This window comes from Tribolium madens, unplaced genomic scaffold, assembly GCF_015345945.1.
Source record: "Tribolium madens isolate multiple individuals breed KSU strain unplaced genomic scaffold, Tmad_KSU_1.1 Scaffold_11;HRSCAF=98;Tcas5.2_LG3b, whole genome shotgun sequence".
In the NCBI taxonomy this organism is placed as follows: Eukaryota; Metazoa; Arthropoda; class Insecta; order Coleoptera; family Tenebrionidae; genus Tribolium; species Tribolium madens.
In genome coordinates, this window is record NW_025400975.1 from 3,933,553 (window position 1) to 3,955,321 (window position 21,769).

Here is a 21,769-nt window from a genome sequence, read left to right on the forward strand (position 1 = left end):
AAATTGTGAAGAAAAAGAAGGTTAATATGTATGTTGACAATAAAAAGAAAATGTAAAATGAAATATTAGTCATTATTCAAGATTAGAAAAAGTATTAAGTATTAAACTCGTAAGAAATGGCATTTCCACTCGCCTGCAGCTCGTATCATAAACTACATCTTCGTGGAAATATCAAACTCTCTCATTCGTTGAATAATATACTATTTTTCGGCTTACCTCGAGCAAGCTATCGCCTACTAGGATCATAAGCAGCCTAAACCCATTCCTCTCGACGACTTTAGAGGCATTTTCGGCTGCATACATAGATGTAAAATCAAACATGGCGACATCCGGCTGCCCGTAATGATTAACCGCGAATTCCAAATCCGGCATTTGATAATTCGTACTGAAGTTAGCAGCTTCTTGTGCATAGTCCATCAGCGCCTCCCTGTTGACATTTTCCGTAGCAAGCAAACGTTCCGTGTCCATCAAATCCTGCTTGATGACACCCTTATCGATAAGACTAGATTTCTTAGCCGTCATGACAAAATAATGCGTATCGTCTTTATAGTAAACGATATTTTCGAGATCAATTCCAGTGGCTTCATATAAATCCTTGAAGAATTTCTGGTTAAAAATGAAGGCCACACCGCTGATTTCTTCAACGCGAGCTTCGGCTTCGGTGCGTTTGTTGATGAAGTTGGCCGTTATGGCAATGGCCAGTTTGCCGCGAAATTCCTTGCGTTTGAAGCCTTGAAGGGTATTGCGTTTGCCGTCGGCGCCGATCACCACGTCGAATTCGTATTGGGACACTGGGTGGTCGGAGGGGGTGAATTCGGCCTTCCATCCCGTTTCTAAAAACAAATAAAACTCAAACAAAAATTTAAAGGTTTATAGCTCAGTCAAATTAGACAAATCCGTGGGAAAAAATCCTAGAGTTGGAATTTTTTTTAAACGCTTTATTTACACTTGGGTCCCCGAAGGTGGGGGGCGAGCTCGAGAAGGGAGAGGGGGTTAAAGGTGATTTTTTTTTGTTTTTTTGCTTATATCTCTGAAATTATCACTCCTATAGGTTTTTATCTTCTTATCAAAATTAAAGCTTACAAAAATGGTCCTTTGAATTTTTGTTGTAGGACTAACCTTAAGCGAGTTATAGAGCAGACAAAAAACATCATTTAAAAAAATGTGCTTTATCTGCATTTACAACAGAATTAGTCTTGTAAAAAAACTGACATTAAATTGAATTTACTGGGTCCAATACTTCATTAAAGGAAGGGGGAATCACGAGGGTCTATAAATACAAACTCATCGTTTATGTAATTCATGCAGAATTTTCTGTAGAAGTCTATTTCTGCATCAAAATTTCCTACAAAAATGGTCCTATTCATTTTTGTCGTAGGACTAACCGAAGGCTTCAAAAGTTTAGAGTCTACATAAAATTGCATTAAAAATCCTTTGAAACACATTTCATTAGTATATGGTAAGTATTTATATGTGTAGAGTGTTCCTCAACTAAGCTGGTCTGCCTGAAAGGTGACTTGGGTGTAAACATTTAAACGGAGATATAAAGAAAAATTTTGGATGAAAGAGAGAATCAATCTGTAAGGGGGTTAAATGGGGTGTAAATGTTTAAACAAAGATATAAACATAAAATTCTTTAGAGGTGTAAAGGAACACTAAAATCAGATTTTTCGAAAATTAGTTTTTAAGGGAATAAAACGGTGTACACATTTAAAGGGATATAAAAACATTAAATTTGGAAAATATGATCCTTAGAGAGTGTAGAAGTGCACTTTTCAAATTTTAATGAAATAAAATAGAGTTTAAACGCTTAAAAACAAAATTAGAAAAATGAAAATTCGAATTTTGAGAGTGCATAAGTGCACGAGACGACACTTTATAAAAATCAACATTTAATATTTATCTATAAACATAGCCCATGCGAAGAACGAGACTATTATAACTGAATCCTATACATAACATAGGTAATTATCTAGCGTTATAGAGTACCTAAGCCTATGGAATGGTTCTGTGAACGGGCATTTTCCCATTTTATATCAGAAATACACGCGGACAAAGTCGCAAGCAAATGCTAGTTCAGCATATAAAGATGACTCGGAAGACTTGATAGACCCTCGTAGCACCTTCTAATGAACTGTTGGATCCAATACATTCAATTTACTATAAGCTTTATTCAAATCATCGATATTAACTCATCTACCGGGTGGGGCATCGGTTACGCGCACTTGATAAATCGCGACTTCAAATTAATTAAAACTGGCGATATTTCATATACCTATCTAATTATTGTTAGGGTATAATTTGAGAATTTTTCTAATTTTTTTGGATAATAAATGAGTCCGTAACAGTTTTGTGTGTTTTATGAATACTTTCTGTTAATTTACCTATAAAGTTTTTACACTAAATGAATCTGTACCTGTCAGCGCATCAAACTTTAACATCACAATTTCAAATTTTGACTTGGTTAGCCAAATAATCGCTTTTTTTTATTTAAACACAAACCAGACCCGTGATTTATGACAAAATGGTATAATTTGCCAACAAAAGAATTATTTACTGGTAGCCGACCGCTTTAAAGGGTCTTTTTGTTGTAAACCTTGGAATCTTACCCCAATTGCAGTTCCCCATTGTCACCTAAATTTACGATGGCACAAGTAGCAGGTCATAAATAAAAATGATTTTCAAAGTTAAGATGGGAAATTGCGTTTAATTCAAAATCTAATTGGTATTTTTTTTTCTCTGATTTTGTAAACAATTGTAGGAAGTGAATATGCGTAGGTCAGTATAAAAATTAGAATTAAACGTTTTGCGACAAAATTACTTTTTTTTTTGCTTTGTTTGTAAATGAAAAATTACCAAAAAATTAGAGAATATACCTTACTAACACACAGGTAAGTGTGAAAAAATTCAACAATTTTATTTAATTAGAAGTAGGGATTTCTTTTCTGCGCGTAACCGATGCCCCTTCCGGCATTTATTAATATTGTACTGAACAAGACTGTAATTCGGTTTTCAATGTTTAAGTTGAAGACGAAGATGCAGCATATGAGGACGACTGGAAAGACTTTATAATCTCTCTAATGAAGTGTTGCACCCAATAAATTCAATTTGCTTTCAGTTTTTTCAAATCACAGGATTAATTCTGTTTTAAATGCGGATAAAGCACATTTTTTTAAGTGATGTTTTTTGTCAGCTTTACGTTTAATCCTACAACAAAAATGCAAAGGACCATTTTTGTAGGAAATTTTGTAGGCTTTAATTTTGAAAAGCAGGCAAAAACCGTTAGGAGTAATAGTTTCCGAGATATAAGCAAAAAAACAAAAAAAGACATCTTTAGCCCCCTCCCCCTCCTCGATCTCGCCCACCACCTTCGGGGACTTTTGATATATATGTACCCAAGAATAAAGAAAGCGTTTAAAAAAAATCGAACTCTACGATTTTTTTCCACCGATCGCCCTATTTTTGTCTAATTTGACTGGGCTATTAAAGAAACCACGATGCAAGCGAAACTTTTTTTCGGATCAATACACACCAATACATCAATACGCTGTTCAAAACACACAAATACCGCGGAGCACTTGCCCGAATGAGTAAGAATATAAATGCTACACGGTCAGCTGATGCGAGCCATGGGCGCCGCCATATTGGCCTTGGCTGCTCTGCCAAGCGCATTTTACTTTACCCCTTCTCCGCGGCCGGTTGTGATGCGACATGCGATAGATGGACGAAAAATTTTAAAGCGATGGAATAAAAGTTTCACTTTAAAAAATCATCAACAACACTTACTTGACACTGGATCCGGCTCCACCAACCTCTCGAAACTCACTTCGGTGTGAACTTCAACACCCAGTAACAACACCACCTTCAAGAGTATACACTGCAACTGCCTAATACTAATATGATCAATGGCACCTGCACAAAACTTCCCGAAGAATTTTTTAGCACCCAACGCTCTCAAATCCTCAATTACGAAAGGCCACAAGTGAAGAACATTATTTCGTGATAAACGATCCCTTTTTTCTATAACCACCTGAAGATGTCCGATTAAAACACACGAAACATCTTGTCGCGATAATACTCACCACTTTTGCACCCAATAATTGCGCTTCGATAGCTGTTCGTAACCCACAAGGACCGGCCCCAATAATCAAAACCCTTACAAAAAAAAAAAAATGTAACTTTGTAAAAAAAAGTCGATGGTATAGTTACCTGCTATTTGAACACAACTTCCCTTTTCCGTAACATTTATGTGCCGCCCTCGCATCGAATTTCTTCCACAAAGCATTCGCCCTCCAATGCTTCAAATAGCCCCTCAATTTCGGGTAAAATAGAGGAAAAAGGTTCGGTTTGAGGTTGAGAAGGTCGCAAATGCTGCGATAGTAACCGAGAATGTTCCTCAAACTTGTCGCGTTGAGAAAGTGGTCAAAGTATTCGTTGGCTTGAGCGACGTCTTTGGCGGTGACTTGGGGACCTCCCCGTGGAGGAGGAGGTTGGTTGTGGTGGTCCATGTCGAAGCTAAGTCTTCAAATGTTCGAAATACATCTGTAACAAATAAAAAAGAGGGTAATTAAGTGGAACAAATGCGATTTGTATGCGAGACAAGTTGGATGATTTGTGAGAAAGAATTTTAATGTTTCGACATGGAATCACTTAATTATGTGACCTGTTATGGGCGCGAGGAAGGAGTCGAAATGCATACAAGTTGATTCTATTGTTGTAAATACATGTAATTGATAAGGAATATCGATCCGGATTAGGCAATGGTGATTCATCATCAATCAATCCCAAGTTGATATTTAAATGTTATCAGAATGATCAGACTTTGAGAATCAATCAAGAAAATCAAATAATAAGTGTTTTTTCACTGTTTCCTCAACAACCTAGAACTTGGGCTAGTTTGAAGTTAACAAAAACACAAAATAAAAAAAACACAAACTACACTGGCCGTCAAAATTAACCGGACAACTAAAATTTTTGTTATTCTTTGTCGGATTTCGACGAATTTTTATTTGGCTTAAAGAAAAAACTTTGTAGATCATTGTAATCTAATTTAATAACATTTTTAGTTTTGTTTTCTAAATGTGATACTCAAAAGACGAAGGCACTGTTTTCTGAATTCTTTTCTGAATTATGTACCACATTTTCCATGATTTTAATTCTTGAGACATGAGAGATATAAACCTTCAAAAAAAGCATTTCATTTCCAATTTTAATAAATGTTCATATTAAAATGTGTCAAAACGTCAAAATAGGCGAAATGGAAGCTTCCAATAATTAACGGTTTTTCTTGTTGTAATCCTTTGAAGTTCCAAGTTTTTCAGATTTTTTGTGTTTTAAGACGTAATTATGTATTTTGGTGACATAGGCAATAACTTTCGGTTTAACTACCTTTTTATGTGGCCTACTTTCTGAACGAATATTTAGTAACATTAGAAAAGCAACGTTTTTTCCACTTTGTATCTCTGGGGCACTAGAAGATAAAATTTTGAAACAAATTGGTCCTCATTCAGAAAAGAACGGGCAATAATCTGAAATAAGTAAAAACTTAATTTTGTCTCTGTTGCACACTACAGCTTAGTATAAAAAAAGTAAAAAACAGTGCTCTTTTAGGTATAATATTTAAAAACACAAAACTAGAAATGTTATTGAATTAAATTACAATGTTCTGCAAACTTCGTTTTTTAAGCCGAACTAAAATTTGTCGAAAACTGACAAAAATAAACAAAGTATTGCAATGTGAAAAATCGCAAAATTTTAGTTTTAGTTGTCCGGTTAATTTTAGCGGCCAGTGTACTTATGCAACAACAAAAATAATTCAAAAATTATAGATTTACCCAACATTACGCCTTAAAGCTCTCAAAAATCGTAAAATTCAATTATTTATTTGAGTTCTTTACATTTCTAAAGGTCACACAAACTTCGTCAAGTAAAAAATTAACAGTGCACTTTTGATAACATTTTCCAATCACGCACTAAAAATCACAAGTTCCGACCTCAAACCCCGATCAATTTCGTTATTTGCCTAGATTTACGTCACGTTTTCTGATCGAATCGGTAAGAAACTGACCTACCCATCGGCGATGTGAAACCGTTTGTTGTTTTATCGAGTAAAAATGAAAACTAGAACGATCTAATTGAGGAAAACTCACGGTTCGAATTGATTCATTCGTATCGCTTTGACAAACACAATTTCTTTTTCAAAGTGTATCGATTACAAACGATGAGATATAAATAACTCACCAATTTAGTAACTAGTGCCAATAAACCGACAACACACTGATTTTATACGAAATGAGAGTAAATTAATCAAATGTTTAGTCGCAACAAACGGTTTTATATTATTTTTATCACAATAGTGATCTTATCGGTGATAATTCTCTTTGTACCTTATTTGGGGCTATCAAAAACTGCAACAAAATAAACAATTTGTATAGAAAAACCTATTTTTTTCTCACTTAATGAAATTTCTTATATTTTCTTTATTCTATAGGTACATACACAGGTGTCCAAGAAAGTTGACAAAATCCATTAGTGACCTTTAAATGGTAAAATTTAAAAAAATTGTATAGGGCATTGATAGAAACTAATTTAGTGCATCACCTAAAATTATTTTCAACATAGAGCATGTTCCAAAAATAAGTTATGATACAAACTTATGTTTTTTTAAATGAAACACCGTATGTTTCTTTGCATTTCTTTGCCATAAAACAATGTTGTTACACTAAACTTTTATTAGTCGACTTAGCTTAGTTTTAGAAATAAGTCGTTTTTTGAAGAAAAAATTAAAAAAATTTGTTAAAAGTGCATGTCACTTTTAACAAATTAACTTTTAACCAATTTTTTCTTACTTTTGCAAAGAAGAAAGTACAGAATTTAAAGCTGTAGTAATTTTTTAGTGTTTTGCATTTGTGGACATTAATAAATTAAGAAGTTTGTTAAAAGTTAAATAACTTCAAAAATTTGAATGGAACACCCTTTTTTTATTTTTACATCTAATAGATTGATAAACTGTATATCTAAAAAAACAAACATTTAATGTCTACATTTGCCTATCAATATCTGAACATTGTTGATATTATGGCAACCATAGCAATTCCACCATGGATCACTTATTCGTTGATTTATCCAGAGATTATAAAAGTCGTTATAAATACTGAAATTCGAATTATCTTATTGTAAAAATAAAGAATAATGGATTCAGTTTAGCACAAATGTGATTATTAAGTGATATTTCTTCCATCTCTTGTGCAACTGTGCACTTTTTGCCACTGAAACAATAGTAATTATTTTTTTTAATGTTTAACGTTAAATATCTCTCTAGTTATTGATTATAAACACTTAAAAATAAATAATTTTAGAAAAACAATTTAATAATCTTTTAAATGCAAAAACAATAAATAGGGTGTTCCATTAAAAGTTATTAAACTTTTAACACACGCCTTCATTTTTTTTTTTATCTTTGCAAATGCAAAACATTAAAAAAATGTTACAACCTTATAGCTTGTACCTTCTTCTTTGCGGTAGTAAAAAAAATATTTCTAGATGTCCTAGTTTTTGTGTAATAAATTTTTAAAAAGTGCATGTTTTTGTCAAAAAAAAACGTCTTATTTTTAAAACTAAACAAAATCGACCAATAAGGTTTTGCTTAAAAACATTGTCATAAAAATCTACATCCAAAAACGCTAAGAAACATATGGTGTTTCACATAAAAAAAAAACACAACTTTGTATTGTCACTTATTTTTGAGGTACGCTGTATAGTTGAAAATAATTTTAGGCGATGGACTAGATTAGTATCTATCAATGTCCTTTTTTTTTATTTTACCATTTAAAGGTCACTAATGGACTTTTTCAACTCACTGGGGTGTTCCAGTTATATAAACTTATTAGTTATTACTTTATTCGTTGTCAGTAGGGTATCAAGATAACCCAAAATAGCAAAATTATTGCAAAAATTGTTCAAAAATTTAGTAAAACATGAGGCAACAAATTGAGATAAAAATAAAAAACTAGTATGTACAGATCAATTCAGATAAGATAATGAGCCTGACGATCTGGCGATGCAACCCAAAAAACAAATTTCATTTACGCCTTTGATCCAAATTTAAATTTATTTAAATTAAGATTTGCAAGTTGAATCCAATGTATCATCTTATGTCACTCTGACATCAGCGCAGAGAACGATCATTAGTGCCATTCTTGCGAAATGATAGAGAAATTAGAGAAGTCTTTTCGGTGTAAACCCAATAGAAAATGTATAAAAGAATAAAACATTAAAGGTAGACAAACAGTTTTTTTTATAAATCATAAATTGCTTGTCAAAGCACTGTCAGATAATAACATAACTTGGATTGCAAATACAAATCTTAATTAAAATTAGATCAAGACGTAAATGAAATTTGTTTTTTGGGTTGCATCGCCAGTTCGTCAAGCTCATATCTTATCTGAATTGCCCTGTATTTTCAAAGTTAAAAATTCAAAATTTTTAATTTCGCGACAATTCGCACTAGAATACTTTTGAAATTGTCCACCAGAGAGCAATTCCAAATACCCACCAAGTAAAATTACTGGATTTATTCTCTAAAAAAGCAACACAAATCAGTTAAAACTTCTAATTAAAACTTAAAAAAAACCAAAGTAATTCGTAACACATCAATCAAGTCCCACACATCCCTCCTCCGCAAAACTAGGCCTATTAACTGTTCCCAAACTCCGTAATCTTAAAATGCGAAACATTTCCATCAACGCCCACTTTTCCCTCCCTTTTTCGATTATAAATCTCGTCACATATACGAAAACAATCCATTAAATTTCCTTCGATGTACAATACCAGCTGGTGGGTGGGCCGTTAACACCGACATCTTTACTGTTACTACTGTTCCAGTAACCTTGACTCTTCCGGATCGCGTTTCCGATCGATTCCGGTGCGTTGCCCCCGTAATCCGGATGGGTTCGGCGCCTATGATGATTCGACAGAATTTCGCAGACGAGCGGAGGCGAAATTCGGTTCAATAGTTCAACTTCCGTTTAGGGGGTTGAACATGGGCGGCTCGTCGATAGACAGGGCACTGACATGGGATTTTTGTGAAGATTATTAAAAAAAAACAACCTTTTTTGTTTATTTACCTTAAAAAATGTATAAATACACGTTTCGCATTATACAAAGTATAAAAATATGAAATAATCACATAATCAAAGAGTAGAAATTATAATTATCATTACAAATTTGGTTATAGTATATTACAATCGAGGGGGGAAATATTATTTTATTACTTCGAAAACTCCCACCCAAGTTTGTGTGCTAATTTATTCACAATCACTTTATAATATTTATTTTTAAATCATAATTTTCACAAGTTGCTCATCTTGTCATTTCTGGGCCACGTTGTACAATTTTTTATAAATTTATAATATAGTTAAAAAATCAAAACAGCAAAATGTAGAAATTTTTAGCTCATGATATTTATGTAATTAGAATTCAGTTAAAAAATTAAATAAACACTCATGAAGATAAGGCGTGGCCTAATTCTCAACCTGATAATAAGATAATCCACCTAGAATAAAGTACAGCTACTGTAAACTGTAAATTAATCATTTATAAGGTTTCATAAATTAAAAATCAATAACGTGTGGTTTAATGCACGTTTTTCCTGCGTAGGTATACTAAAAATCATCGTCCATATTATGCACCAAAAAAACTTCACTTGGCAACGTTCCACAGTCGGTGTCTTTGACACGTGTCGAAATTTAATTTTAATACCGATCATCACAAATTAGGACTCTCAAAAACAGTCCTTTACGTTGTGTTTATTTTGAAAATTCGTTTTTTATTTTCACAATTCAGTAGCATCAAACATAAAGTTAGTAAAGGTTCCAAAATATACAGGGTGACATTTTGTGACATGTTGACATTTATTTTTTGATATTTGACATTCTTTTGTATGTCTATTTAATGATACTGATGATCTTGTACCTATATGTTTTTTTATAATTATTTAGTAAAGGTATAAAAAATTATCCAATAAAACACAAAATCACATAACAGAGTTCTAATCGCCTGAAGCAAAAAAAAAACTAGAAAACTATTTTTCCAATAGATGTGCAATGTGCGAAATTTAAACTCTCATAACTTCGAAATTTTTAAAGGTAGAATTTTTTTAACATTTTTCCCATGTTCCTGGTATCTTACTTTACATGGCATTTTTCTTTGGGGCGCGACTTCTGGCGCCCCCTGTATGTTGTCAATAGTTATATCTAGATGTGAAGTTACGTTTGAAAAACAACAATAAAAATAACATGAGTTTTCTTAATGAGTGTAGTATCAATTTTTAAATGTTTAACTATTCGCATTTACTTAGTCATTGACAACGTATGTCTTTAGCGCATGAGAAATGTCTAAAAAAAAATTATTTTCACACATTCCAACCCATAGGTCACAGCATGACTCTCACCGCGAAGAAAATTGCAATTTTCCCGACAGTGAAAGAAGAAAAAACCGAACCGATGAGATTTCTCTCGAGTCTTGGCATCCTTTAAGTAGGTAATCGGGCTGCCGTCTTAAATTACGATCAAACTCGGTCACTTTATTGTTTCACTATCGATACCAACATTACGTGAAAACAGCAAAACAAACACAAAATTGAGGAAAATTTTCAGTTTTATAAAAGAATGACTAAGAATCTAAACAGCAGATCTTGCTTTTGACGTATTCACAAAACAAATTTGTTTTCCTTATCACACGATATAAAGTAATAGAAACTGTAAGATTTTTCTTAAATGTGAAATAAACAACAGTGCAAAATGAAGATTTTCTTCTCTATAGTGGCCCTAACGGCCCTTTTTGTAAATTCACAATCACAGTTATTTGTGCCGGCTAATGTCCTCATACCGGTATACAATATTTCGCGTCCGGCCCTTAACCACACCCATTGGAACCCACCGGCCCTTAACAACACGCATTGGAAACCACCGGCGCTTAATAAGACGGCCCCTAACGTGTGGAATTACACAACTCCCAGAGGTGACGTAATAATTGGAAACATCGGAAATTTGGATAGGCTACTATTTAATCAGGTGATTGCAAAACGGCCCCCAAAAAATAATAATTTCCCTAATTTTCAGGCATATTACAAACCGAGTCGTTTGTGGTCCAGCCGAGAAAAAATCATCGAATATCCCAAAGATGGAAAATACGGTTATAACAGTCACGAGACGATAAGTTCAATCAGAATTTATAACCAATTCAACAATGGTTTAGATTCGAAAGCGGAAATTTTGTCAGGTGGAGTCGGTTCTAAATTTGTCAAAATTAAATTGTCTTCCCGTCGAAACAAAGGTTTCAGGTATTTAGTCCATATTTTCGGACACTAATGTGTAATATTTAAAATAAATGATGGTGAAGGGAATTTATTACTTGTTTTTACGTTAAAAAGTTTAATTTTGATGAAAAACACGTAAATTACAGTTTTAAATAATAAATTTTACGTCGCAATTCAGTGAATCACTGGGTACATAACAATGATGAAAACAGCTCAATCTAAAAAACGTGATTTTAACATGGGGAAAAAATACCAGGTGAATAAAAAGTATGGAACCAAACGTTTAAACTATTAATTTTTTTGAAAAACTAATTGATGAATGATAAAGTACCATAAAAATGTGACGTTTTATCAAAAATAAATTTTTCGAAATTTTCGTGTTTTTGAGTTCTGCTAAAAAAAATATTTTTTAAAAAAAGGTTATTATAATCTAAGAATTACAATTATCTACTTTATAGCCAATTTTAATCACATTTCTTTTTACAAAAGTTGCCGTTTTGACAAAAAAAATCGCAAAACTCAAAAACAAAACAAACAAAGTTTCATTCTCAAAAGGTATTACTTTAATTTATATTAATTATTATTTTCTAGAGCAAATGATTAAAAAAAACGATTGGTTCCATATTTTATATTCTCCCTGTATATGTATAGTGTGCCAAAAAAAGAATAAAAAACAACAAATTATAGAAGATACCTAAAAATAATATTCAAAGACTTTTAAAAATCTGACTTCATACAAAAGTATTTTTAAAATATTGTCAATTCATTTGTTTTTTTATTACTTTTTAAAAACAAAAAGATCCGTTTTTGAAAAACTTAGAAATTCCTCTACATTTACAAACTAATCCACCTGAAAATAAAAATAAAACTCTGTTTTGTCGAAATTTTTCCGTCGAAGAAAACCCACAACACTAAATAAAAGCACGTCAAAAAACCAAATTTGTTTTTCTTATCTCTGACCCAATCACCTTTATATAAAAACCTCGTGAGTTTTCTCACCACTTTCAATCACCGAACCATGAAAGTGCTCCTATGTGCATTATTTCTATCGACATTATTGTTCTTTGCAAACTCTCAACTTCATTATATCCCAGCCCAAATCCTCATTCCAGCCCTCAACGTCTCAACAGTTCAAATCGCCCACAATGCAACCCTCAACCGAACAGAAAACACCAATCACACCGGCTGGAATAATCCTCGTTTGAATAAAACGGGTGAGGATACTTTAAATGGGACAAACTCAAATGGAGATTTGATCGTTGGGAAGATCAGTCCCATGGACCATCGCCTATTTAGACAAGTGAGTGGTGAATTTCTCTTAATTCAAATTTCGAAAATTCATACAGGTGTATATGAAACCGAGAAATTGGTGGTCAATGGGTGAAAAATTCGTTCAATATCCTCACGATCTTCCGGGGAGTTATGGACGACATGAGACGATTTCCGCAGTGAGGGCTTTTAATCAATTCTACGATGGTTTGGATTCGAAAGCTGAGGTTGTGGCAGGAGGTGTGGGGAAAAAATTTGTGAAAATACGACTTACGTCAGGGTGGGGAAGAGGATTTAAGTATTTGGTTGTTATTTATGGACACTAATAGTGTAATTATCAATTTAAAACATCACAATAAAGAAACGCTTCTGGTTTTACTAATTTTTATTCCGGAACTGCGGCTCCTTTTCCGGTTTGGTAGATCACAGCAGGTGTTGATAGACATTGCCATTTCCTAAAAAAGCACAGCTTGGCATACCTCCAATCGAGGTGGTGCAAGCTGCAGCCACGGCCTCGTTTTGCTCCTTTCCCGTTTTGTTGCGATTATTTTTGAAATGTTAGACGATCTCATCTCTTTGGAGTATTTCGAGCGGCTCGCAACCCAGTGATATTAATTAATTTCGTAAATGGTCGGATGCATTACGACGCTAATTAGCGTGGCTATCGAAGAGAAAAAAACGTGTCACTGATTTTTTTTTCCTTTCACGAAATATTTATCGGATTTCTAATCAATTTACCGACGATCATCACAACTGCCAATTATGGTTAATAGATAATTGTTTTTTTGCAAAGTTTGAAATTCAATTATGGTGAATGATTATTTTTTTTTTAATTTGGTTAAGGTAGATTGAGTTTTGATGAAAATTAACTTCACGGTGATGAATAATTGGGTTGGTGAATTGTTTAATAATTCCCACGATTGTAAGGCTTGTTGTCGATGGTTAACTACAGAGTCTGCTTGAGCGGTGAAACAAGCCAAATTCATTAAATAAATGTTACTTCTAATTGGACTAATAAGGGGAATTTATAAAATAAACGCCACGAGTTGGTATTAATTAGCATCTGTTTTTGACATGGATAGATACAATCTTATAAACGGAAATAAACAAGCAAAAATTTGGTTATTTTTTGGTTTGGAAAGTTCATGTCTGTTTTTTTTTTGAATTTTTGTTGCTTCTAATATTCTATTCCACATTTTTTGTTGTTTTTTTGTATTTGTCAAGCTCATTTTTTCACTTTCTAAAACTGTTGGAATTGAAGGACCATTAATTAATTAATTAATTTATTTATTTATTTATTTTCTTTCTGAGTAACTTACAGAGCTACTGTTTCAAGACTACTGTACCAAACTTAAAAACTACACTTCATGAAGCTAAGAAAAATGTGTTCCTCAGATGGGGTGAACAAAAACCATTAAAATTTAAATTTAAAAATTTTGATTAAAAATGAAGTATTTTTATTGAATTTGACATTACAAAAAAAAACGAAGATAAAAAGTTTCAACATTTAGTGCACTCTATAATCGTTTTATCTTCAATTATCTAAAAATGAGTAACTGTTTATTTAGTTTATGATAAATTAGTACAAACGAAATAAAAATTTTGTAAACTTTAAAATGAGTTTGTAATCATTTTTAATCACAATCACGTAGTAATCAAATTACCTTGCAGGTGGAAAGTAAACATTTCAACTACATTTAATATAAAATATATGAAGATCAGGTTGGGAAGTGGCCACTTCCTTATCAGTTGATATACCAGGTGAATAATAAGTATGGAACCAAGCGTTTTTTTCGTAAACCAGCCACTTTACGAAAAAAATAATTAGTGCAGCGTAAAGTACAATTAAAATGTGACCATTTGTCAAGAATAACATTTTTCGAAATTTCTTTCTTTTTAAGTGGGTTGCCATTTAAAAAAAATATTTTTTTAATGGCAACCCACCATGATAATTTTTTTAATTAGAGATTATGATCTAAAAATAACCTCTAATTAAATAAAATTGTTTTTTAGCCAGTACTTTTTTTCAATAAATTGGTAAAGTTGCGTTCCGAGCTCATCACCGAAGGGGTCATTTCATGCATTTGGTCCTTGGAGAACCCAGTTTTTGTGCAAGTGCTTTGGGGTTGTTCCGAATAGATCAAAAATCCATTTTCTTCTATTTTTAGTCTATTCGAAACCACCCCAAAGTATCTGCATAAAAATCAAGGCTCTCTCATGATCAAATGCATGAAAGGACCACTTCGGTTAAGTTCGGAGAGCTCAGAACGCAACTTTAATAATTTATTTAAAAAAAGTACTGACTAAAAAACAATTTTATTTAATTAGAGATCATATTTAGATCATAATCTTTCATTAAAAAAATTATCATGGTGGGTTGCCATTAAAAAATTTTTTTTCCAAAACTCGAAAACTAAAAGAAATTTCGAAAAATGTAATTGTACTTTACACTACATAATTATTTTTTTCGTAAAGTTGTTACTTTCCGACAAAAAAAAAGCTTGGTTCCATACTTTTTATTCACCTGGTATAATATGACAGTTCAGGTTGGAAAATGGCTACTTCTCAACCTAAACTGTCATGTCTAAAAGTTTTTGATAAATTCTTCATTGGCTTTCTGATCTCTAAAGAGAATGATTGTGAGTGAAAAAGTATACAAATCTTAGTGGTCGTTGCTTCATTTCGCGCCTTAGTAATACTTAACTAAAGCACCTCCCACCTCGGTATGTAATCTACTATTATTCACAATCACTATAGTAATATGGCGATTTCTTTTAGAGGTCGGGAAATATATCATTACATCCCTTGGTAGGGAAGTAATGTATGAAAAATTACCAAGGTTATGAGCCCATCGAATGTCAAAAACGCAAATACGTCATAATCTTTGACATCCACCAATACTCCCGGCAACTTATAAGCAAAGTAAAAATTTAAAAAAATACTCTCAACTCTCATAATTAGACGATATAAAAATCTAACTTACATTTATCAAAAATAATTAAACATTAATTTCACGTACATCGCTGCATTTAATTAGCGGATTTCAAGCTTGAAGCACTTATTTTAATTTTTCTCTTGCTATTAAATAAACTTCCTGTACTGTTTCTTACCCTTCTCAAACCTCCAACACACTCAATAATCTATATGCAAATTGAAAACCATCAACCTGTCAACGCAAATCCTACTCGTTTCAGTCCCATTTAGATCAATCTCTCAGACGCAAACCAGATAAATATCTTCATTAACGTTTCCATAAAGAGCAAGATTATAGTTTTCAATATGAATCGCAACCGTTATTAAAAACAGACCAATAAAATGAACACAAACACACAATATTTACCCAATCACATAAACAAACATTTACTGAAAAAATGATACACAATCACATGTGTGAAAAGAAAATGTAAACTGAAACATGTAACAAAGATACGTTTCAATTCATCGAATTATAACTATCTGTTACTCGAGATAAGATAATCCGCCACTGGATACTTTGGATTTGACCCCTATTGAAATGACTAGGTGTCGATTTTTTGGCAATTGCATCACTTGAGAGTGTGTTTTTTTTTCCTTCGTATTTTTATCTTTGGCAAAGTCTCAATTTTTCCAGGTTAGTGACTCTGCAATTTTTCTTTCAACAAGGCCACCAAGATGACAATTTCCCTGTTTATTTTCCATTACAAGCCGTGACAGATCGTTCCGTTAGGATTACAATCAGCGGTGTGGAACGCAATGCGAGTTTCTCGTTTTTACCTTTTCTGGTTTGGTGATTTCGACGAGGAGAAAAATGATACGGAAAGAGAAAACTCGACCGATTAACACTGACGGTGTTATTATGAAAGTTTTCTTATCTTATCGGTAGAAAAACGCTCTTTGGCGGTTGTCGACCGGACGAAGACGATATGATAGAGAAAATAAAGAAGAAAAAAACTAGACGTGGTAATTAATTACGAATTAATTAGTTAAATGTCGTGTATTTGAATTATTTTTCCGCATAACTTGCGTTCCGAGATTATTGCTGCGTGTCGACCATTTCCGGGCGAAATTTCATCCTCAATTAACGTTTTGATAGCGGTAGCGAGGTCACTGGGGGTGGATTTTAATAAGTAAAAACCGATATCACACGAGAGATTTGAATCAGAAATATCAATCAATTTAGCCAAATTTTTGACTTTAAATTTTAAAATCCTTTTCTTCTTTCCTATTTTTTTAATTCATTGCATTCACTAATTAAAAAAATAGAAATTAATTTTTCTAAAGATTCTATTGCACCTGTTGACATAGATTGTAGACAGGTAATTTATTTTTACCAATTTTTTAAATTCTTTTAGTCATAATATCAAAAATTGTAAAAAACGCTTAGTCAAAAATAAAATAAAAAGTCAATTGATATGTTTGTGAAGACCCCAAACTACTACAGACTGCAAGCTAACACAAAATCTCCTTGACATTCTATTTTGTTACTACCATCAAAAAAATCTAATTATTTTGTTATTTATTTTATTTTTATGGCATACGAAATTACATTTATTTTAATTCCTCTTAAAACAATTTAAAAAATTCACAAAACTGAAAAAACAACATACAGGGTGCGCCAGAACTCGCGCCCCAGAGAAAAAAAAAGTAAGATACCAGGAACATAGAAAAAAAGTTAAAAAATTCTATCTATAAAAAGTTAAAAGAGTTTAAATTTTGGACTTTGACTCTATTTATATCTGTTGTAAAAATAATTTTCCAACTTTTTTTGAAACAGGCTATTAGAAGAGGAAACAAGATAGCTGTATCCTTAATTGTAACTCTGTTTAATGTTATTTGTGGCTTTTATTGACAAAATTTTTGTACCTTTTCCTACGACCATATACGAAACTAGATCATAACGCACAATTACATAGCGCGAAAATTGGCAATATCGTACGAGGTCAAAAACCTGTGCAATTTGTTTTCGCACTGTGTGTTAGAAATCTAACACACAATTCACACTCGAATGTTTTGTATTTTTTCATTCAACGTATTTTTTTTTTTGTATCCATTATAAAAAATAAATCGTTATTCAACGTATTTTTGTATTCATTATAAAAAATAAATGGTTATGAAAAAAAAATATGTTCGTAAGAAAAAAATTATTTATGGTCAAGATCATCAGTACTATTAAATATATAAAAAAGTGTCAAATGTCAAAAAATAAATGTCAAAATTTTTTGACAGATATTTTTTTTAAACATTTATCCATGTTCCTGGTATCTTTTCTTGAAATTTTTGTCTGGAGCGCGAGTTCTGACACTGTATATTGCCTCTCTTTTTCGAACTAATTGCCAATTGGGTTTAAGGACTCTAATGTCATTTGTTTTTCAGCTATTTTTTGATTAAATTATGATTCAGTTTTATCTTTTATTATTATTCATTCATTATTCTTATATTCATTCATTTATATTTCAGTAAATTCTTTCTATTTTGTATTTTTTCTATTCTTTCAATTTTGTAACACATTTCAGTATAAAAATAATTGTATTCTCTTTTAAAGTCACTTTTTTGATATGTCGTTTAAAAAACAAATATGTAAAGCTTATACAGGATGTCTCGGCTAAGACTCCCAAAATTAATATCTGTCTTATTAATAGAGCAAAAAATTTTTAATTTCCTAAACAGTGCAGAAAATTAAAAGAGCATTTTAATGACTAAACGAGTGTATTTTTTATTGAAATTTAACTCAAAAAAATTGGTTTGTAAAGAAGCAATGCAATTTTTTTTTAACTATCGTTTACTTGAAAATGACAATACATATAATTACAGAAATAAAGAAGAAAAATATTAAAATATAATTGAATGAATTATTTCTTCCGGCGATGACTCAAAGAAAACTTCGAGATAAAGACCAAAACGGCATTGTGACGTCACTCGCTGTTTTTTTTTTCTCTCTCTCTCTTTACTCTGCAATGACAAATGAGTGTTGGCACCAAAGTTGGTCTCTAAATATAGGCGGCCGAGCCAACATACATTTACATTATCCACATCTAGTGTTCTATGGAAATGGCGAGAGTTTATTGTGCGATCCGACGTTTCGACGGCGGGACGTTTCGATCGTGTCGGCATCCGCAGTGTGGGCCGATGACTCATCAGGATCGCGTTGGCCGAGAAAAAACAACAGCAGCCACCCTTGATCTCTCCCCCATCAACGCCACCTTGATGCAAACAAAATCACTTTGCGGTCGATTCACTGTATACATTTCGAACTTCAATGTGGGTGTTTATGACCCAAACGAATTCCTCTCTTAACTACATTTTAAATCTGGAAGTTTTTTCACCCAATTTGATACATTTTATGACAATCAGAGGCTAGAAATAAAATCGTTCTGTACCGGAATTTTTTTTTTACATCTGGTTTCAAGTTTAATGTTCTCCACACTTCGAGTTATAAATATTTAAAAATGACACGTGATTTTCACAAATATTAAAAAATAAGTAGGTGTTGTTTTAGGTGAAATTTAAATTTGGAAAAAGGTTGATGAGTGACAGTGTGATAAAAGTTGTGAGTAATTTTTAGACTAATGCCAAGTCGCAAAAAATTATTTATAACTCAAACAAAGAATTATTCAATATTTTAGTTATAAATCGTCTCAAATAGACAATTTACTTTTAGTTATTTCTAAAAATACAATTCTAGAAATTCAAAGAAAGCAAAAATACTGTTAATATTTACTCCAAATTTCGATTTGTTATCATCAAACTTGACAGTTTTAAACAAATATCGCGAACAATAATAATTTCACTTCGTTACAAACCACAACACATTTTCGAGTACAACTATTTTGGCTATTAGTTACGTGTCGTAAACATTAATCACTTCGAAAATAAAGTCAATTTAAATGCGCACTCAACTCTGAAAAACATTACTTCGAATTACCAAATAACGGTCATATTGACCATAAAATCTTCTCAAATTACCAAACGGTACAAAAGGACTTCAACTTTGTTACATTTGATGAATATTTTAAACTGTTCCATTGATTCTAATGCGAATTCGGGACGGACTTTGTACAATTTTAGAACTTACCTCATTGATTGAATGATGAAATTATTTTGAGTGTTTTATAAATTAACCGAGTTTGCGTAAATGTATATAAACGGTCGGAAAATTAGTTAAATGCCACTAATTCGCAATTAAATTAATTAAATAAAAAGACTGGACAAATCGAAAATTATACAGAATGAGTCATGCAGGATGTCACTAATTTACAAAAAAAATATTTAAAAATATTTTTGTAATCTGATGATTAGAATCAATAAAACAGAATTGATTACTTAAATAATTAAAATTTCAAAATTATCAACAATCGATATTGTTTTATATAAAATGTAAAATTCGGGAAAAATATAAACCAACAATGAAATGTTTTAAACTATACATACAGGTGTCCCAGCGAGTTGAAAAAGTCCATTAGTGACCTTTAAATGATAAAATATATAAAATAAATAGGACATTGATAGATACTAATCTAGTCCATGCCCAAAATTATTTTCAACTATACAGCGTGTCTCAAAAATATGTTACAATACAAACTTGTGTTTTTTTAAATAAAACACCATAGGTTTCTTAGCATTTTTGGATGTAGATTTTTATGACAAACTTAAACTAAACTTGTATTGATCGATTTTGCTTAATTTTAGAAATATGACGGTTTTTTGACAACTTTTTAACTTTTTAAAATTTTTAAACTTTTTAAAAATTCATTACACAAAAATTAAGACATCTAGAAATATTTTTTTACTACTGCAAAGAAGAAGGTGCAAGCTATGAGGTTGTAATATTTTTTTAGTGTGTTGCATTTGTAAAGATAAAAAAAATAATTTAAAAAATTCAAATAGAACACCCTATTTATGGTTTTTGCATTTAAAAGATTATTAAATTGTCTTTCTAAAATTATTTTAGGTTATTTCTAAGATTATTTACTTTTAGGTGTTTATAATCAATAACTCAAAAGATATTTAACGTTAAACATTAAAAAAAATTACTATTGTTTCAGGGGCCAAAAACTACACAGTTGCACAAGAGATGGAAGAAATATCACTTAATAATCACATTTGTGTTAAACTGAATCTATTATTCTTTATTTTTACAATAAAATAATTCGAACTTCAGTATTTGTAATGACTTTTAGAATACCTGGATATATCAACGGATAAGTGATCCGTGGCGGAATTACTATGGTTGCCATAATATCAACAATGATAATGAATGCTACAATTAATATTGAATGATAAATATCTTTTCATTTATCAATTCTAGACATTAAAAGTTTATTTTTTAGATAGATTAAAAAAATCTATTAGATGCAAAAATAAAAAATAGGGTGTTCCATTTAATTTTTTTAAGTTATTTAACTTTTAAAAAACTTCTTAATTTATTAATCTTCACAAATGCAAAACACTAAAAAATTGCTACAACTTCAAATTCTGTACTTTCTTCTTTGCAAAAATAAGAAAAAAATTGTTCTAGTTTTTGTGTAATAAATTTTGAAAAAGTGCATGTTCTCGTAAAAAAAAACGTCTTATTTTTAAAACTAAGTAAAATCGACCAATAAAAGTTTAGCTCAAAAACATAGTCATAAAAATCTACATCCAAAAACGCTAAGAAACATATGGCGTTTCATTTAAAAAAACACAAGTTTGTATTGCAACTTATTTTTGAGACACACTGTATAGTTGAAAATAATTTTAGGTGATGCAATACATTAGTATCTATCAATGTTCTATACAATTTTTTTTAATTTAACCATTTAAAGGTTGATGTTCCAGGAAGTCGATTGGCGTCGTCAAAAACAGAAAATCCCGAATAGTATACAAATTATCGACGATTTCCAAATTATTGACAATATTTATGATTTTTTCGGTAACTATTAGTCAGAAAACCATGATTTCTTTTTCATATGTAGCAAATTAAACGTGCTTTGCAATGGTGCTAAATATACGATGCTAGAACCAGTAGTTCCAAACTTATATCCGATTAAAAAAAAACTCAGGTCTCAGTGTCAAATGTCAAAAAATAAATGTCAAAATTTTTTGACAGATAGATTTTTTTAAACATTTTTTTCATGTTCTTGGTATCTTACCTTATTTGAAATTTGTCTCTACGACACATTCTATGTATGTTACAGAAATAAGTATGTACATGAGTAGAAATGTAAC

General features: G+C 31.5%; 3 protein-coding genes across 3 annotated transcripts in view; 2 read left to right on the forward strand and 1 right to left on the reverse strand.

Annotated features, from left to right (window-relative positions):
* The window catches only part of LOC123006355 (F-actin-monooxygenase Mical), a 53,114-nt gene that overhangs the window by 30,445 nt on the left and 900 nt on the right, over nt 1-21,769 (reverse strand). The window contains exons 3-6 of the mRNA XM_044400782.1: nt 4,210-4,542; nt 4,083-4,155; nt 3,787-4,030; nt 217-833 (exon numbers count right to left, since the gene is read on the reverse strand). Of these exons, the coding sequence (XP_044256717.1) occupies nt 217-833; nt 3,787-4,030; nt 4,083-4,155; nt 4,210-4,508 (1,233 nt within the window). The 5' untranslated portion in view covers nt 4,509-4,542. The remainder of the gene's footprint in view (nt 1-216; nt 834-3,786; nt 4,031-4,082; nt 4,156-4,209; nt 4,543-21,769) is intronic.
* LOC123006732 lies at nt 10,744-11,404 on the forward strand. Its single transcript, XM_044401445.1, has 2 exons — nt 10,744-11,072; nt 11,121-11,404. Exons 1-2 carry the CDS (start codon nt 10,800-10,802, stop codon nt 11,367-11,369), a joined length of 522 nt encoding a protein of 173 aa, XP_044257380.1. The 5' UTR covers nt 10,744-10,799; the 3' UTR covers nt 11,370-11,404.
* On the forward strand, nt 12,012-12,964 carry LOC123006725. The gene is made up of 2 exons (XM_044401431.1): nt 12,012-12,617; nt 12,664-12,964. The coding sequence occupies exons 1-2, from the start codon at nt 12,336-12,338 to the stop codon at nt 12,910-12,912; spliced, it is 531 nt and encodes a 176-aa protein (XP_044257366.1). The 5' UTR covers nt 12,012-12,335; the 3' UTR covers nt 12,913-12,964.

Coding starts and splice junctions, on each gene's coding strand:
- LOC123006732 (XM_044401445.1), top strand. CDS start 10,800: ATGAAGATTTTCTTCTCTATAGTGGCCCTAACGGCCCTTTTTGTAAAT. Junction 11,073..11,120: donor ATAGGCTACTATTTAATCAG/GTGATTGCAAAA, acceptor CCTAATTTTCAG/GCATATTACAAACCGAGTCG.
- LOC123006725 (XM_044401431.1), top strand. CDS start 12,336: ATGAAAGTGCTCCTATGTGCATTATTTCTATCGACATTATTGTTCTTT. Junction 12,618..12,663: donor ACCATCGCCTATTTAGACAA/GTGAGTGGTGAA, acceptor AAATTCATACAG/GTGTATATGAAACCGAGAAA.